This window comes from Propithecus coquereli, unplaced genomic scaffold (assembly GCF_000956105.1).
Source record: "Propithecus coquereli isolate 6110/MARCELLA unplaced genomic scaffold, Pcoq_1.0 Scaffold235, whole genome shotgun sequence".
Taxonomy (NCBI): domain Eukaryota; kingdom Metazoa; phylum Chordata; class Mammalia; order Primates; family Indriidae; genus Propithecus; species Propithecus coquereli.
Genome location: NW_012147897.1, coordinates 3962441 through 3964517, shown reverse-complemented (window position 1 = coordinate 3964517; position 2077 = coordinate 3962441). Strand labels below are relative to the sequence as shown.

At 35.9% G+C, this 2077-nt stretch overlaps 1 protein-coding gene across 1 annotated transcript in view; it reads right to left on the bottom strand.

Moving 5' to 3' along the window:
* The window catches only part of PPME1 (protein phosphatase methylesterase 1), a 96724-nt gene that overhangs the window by 39095 nt on the left and 55552 nt on the right, over nucleotides 1-2077 (bottom strand). The window contains exon 6 of the mRNA XM_012645572.1: nucleotides 237-395. Within this exon, the coding sequence (XP_012501026.1) occupies nucleotides 237-395 (159 nt within the window). The remainder of the gene's footprint in view (nucleotides 1-236; nucleotides 396-2077) is intronic.

The window sequence follows — 2077 nt, the reverse complement described above, 5'->3', positions numbered from 1 at the left end:
AAATATAATTATGGGACACACATATGATTGAAATATTATACAGCCATCAAAAGACGTTAAGGAAGAGTTCCTGATGACATGGAAAAATGATTACAGTGTAAAGTTTAAAAAGATATAAGGACAGAGGGACATATTTCAAGATGAGTGAAACTGACAATAAATTAAAACAAGAGAATAATCTACTATGGATATCTCTTGTAAGTCAATGATCCTGATTTGGTCAGTGCTAAGAAAACTTACCTTCTACCACATCAATCATGCACAGACCCAAGAGGCTTGGCACCAGGTTGGATGAAGCTGTGTGGACTGCAATAGCACCACCCATGCTATGTCCAATCAGCATAATTGGAGGAGGGAGGTCCCCATACATGGCTTCAACTACATTGCCAACGTCTCTGCAAAGAGAAGACAAAAAAGCTGGGGATGCTTTTTGACAACACTGTAAAAATGGTTTTTCCCCAGCTCCTCCCTTTGGTCTGTAACTAATAGTCCTGGGACACTATGAAAGTCTACTGGGCCATCTTACAAACATACCTGTGTAAACCTCCTAACATGCCCCACAGTTATCTATAAAGGTGGCCACACACCTAGCTCTCCTGAGAAGTGATAAATTAAGGACTAAGAATTCAAATTTTCTAATTTTCCTTTATATCATACTTTTACCATTCAACACATCTAGTACAATTATATAAACATCTGTCTTTATTTTGAACCTAAGTTTGAAACTCTGGAAAAATCATTTAACTGCTCTATGCCTCAATTTTCCTATCTATAAGACAGGAAAGCAATTTTATTAAGCATTATAATGTAGTGAAGTTTGGAGTCACAAGATGAGACCTAGCCTCAGTTTATTTTTTACTATGTGATCGTGGATTAGTTACTTCATCTCTCAGACACTGAGTTTCAGTATCTATAAAATAAAGACAATATTACTTGCTATTCTGGACTGCTATCAGGATTAAGTGAGAAGTAAATGAGAAACTACTTTGAAAGAATAAAGTGCTATACAAATGTTAATTATTATTTACAATTTCTCACGTGTAGATGTTTGAAGGATGAACATAAATGTAAATACAGTGCTCTGAGAAACTAGAAAGGTTTAGAGCTAATTTTTATTGGCTTCTGTTCTAGTCTTGCATTACGACTGGATCTGTTTAACAAAGTCAAACATTAAAGCTTTGAAAATGAGAACTGAAGTATGAACTTCGGTTTTTATTTGCTTGTAGGCCTTCCTTGCTAATAGGTGAGATAAGAACATAAGGTATATTTCTAGAGATCACTGGCTCTACTGCCTTCTTTTGGGAGTGGCTAGTCAGTCAACTTCAAAAGATGGTTTTGCCTTGCTTGAGTGTTCACTACATACCTCAAGCACTCACACAGTGTTAACCACATATAGCAGGTGTCAATGTAGGGACACAGACTTCATAATGGCAAAGGCAAATGTTATTAATTATGCAGGAATTAATTTTTAAAATCTCACAAAAATTATAGATGTAAATAAGGCAGCTGCAGCATTTACAAACAATATGAATGGGAGATAAAGAGGCCACCAAATTTTATAAGTGAAACAAACAATAGTTTAATATCCCTCCAGAGATGTTGAATTTAAGGCTAAGACAGAAGGTAAAGCAGTTTAGGCAGTCATCTAAAGTGATAACACAGTTAAGATAAAAAGTCCAAGCTTCTTTGACACCAGTGCTGCTTCTATACTAACACAAAATTATAGCCGGAAGTCAAAATGATATGAAGGGAAGAAAAAAGAACTAATATTTATTCAGTGCCTATTAAGTGGTATAAATTTTCCTATTAAATCCAATGTAATCCTTCAATAGCCCTATCTGGAAGGGTTTGTATTACTATTTTATAGGTGATGAAACTGAAGGCACGTTTTCCAACTGTAAGAATTGGCCACATCAATTAATCTCATTGGATCTATTAAAATATTATTGAGTTTCTACCAAGGTAAAAAGAGGTGCATATGGGAGGCCGAGGCGGGTGGATCGCTCAAGGTCAGGAGTTCGAGACCAGCCTGAGCAAGAGTGAGACCCCGTCTCTACTAAAAAATAGAAAGAAATGA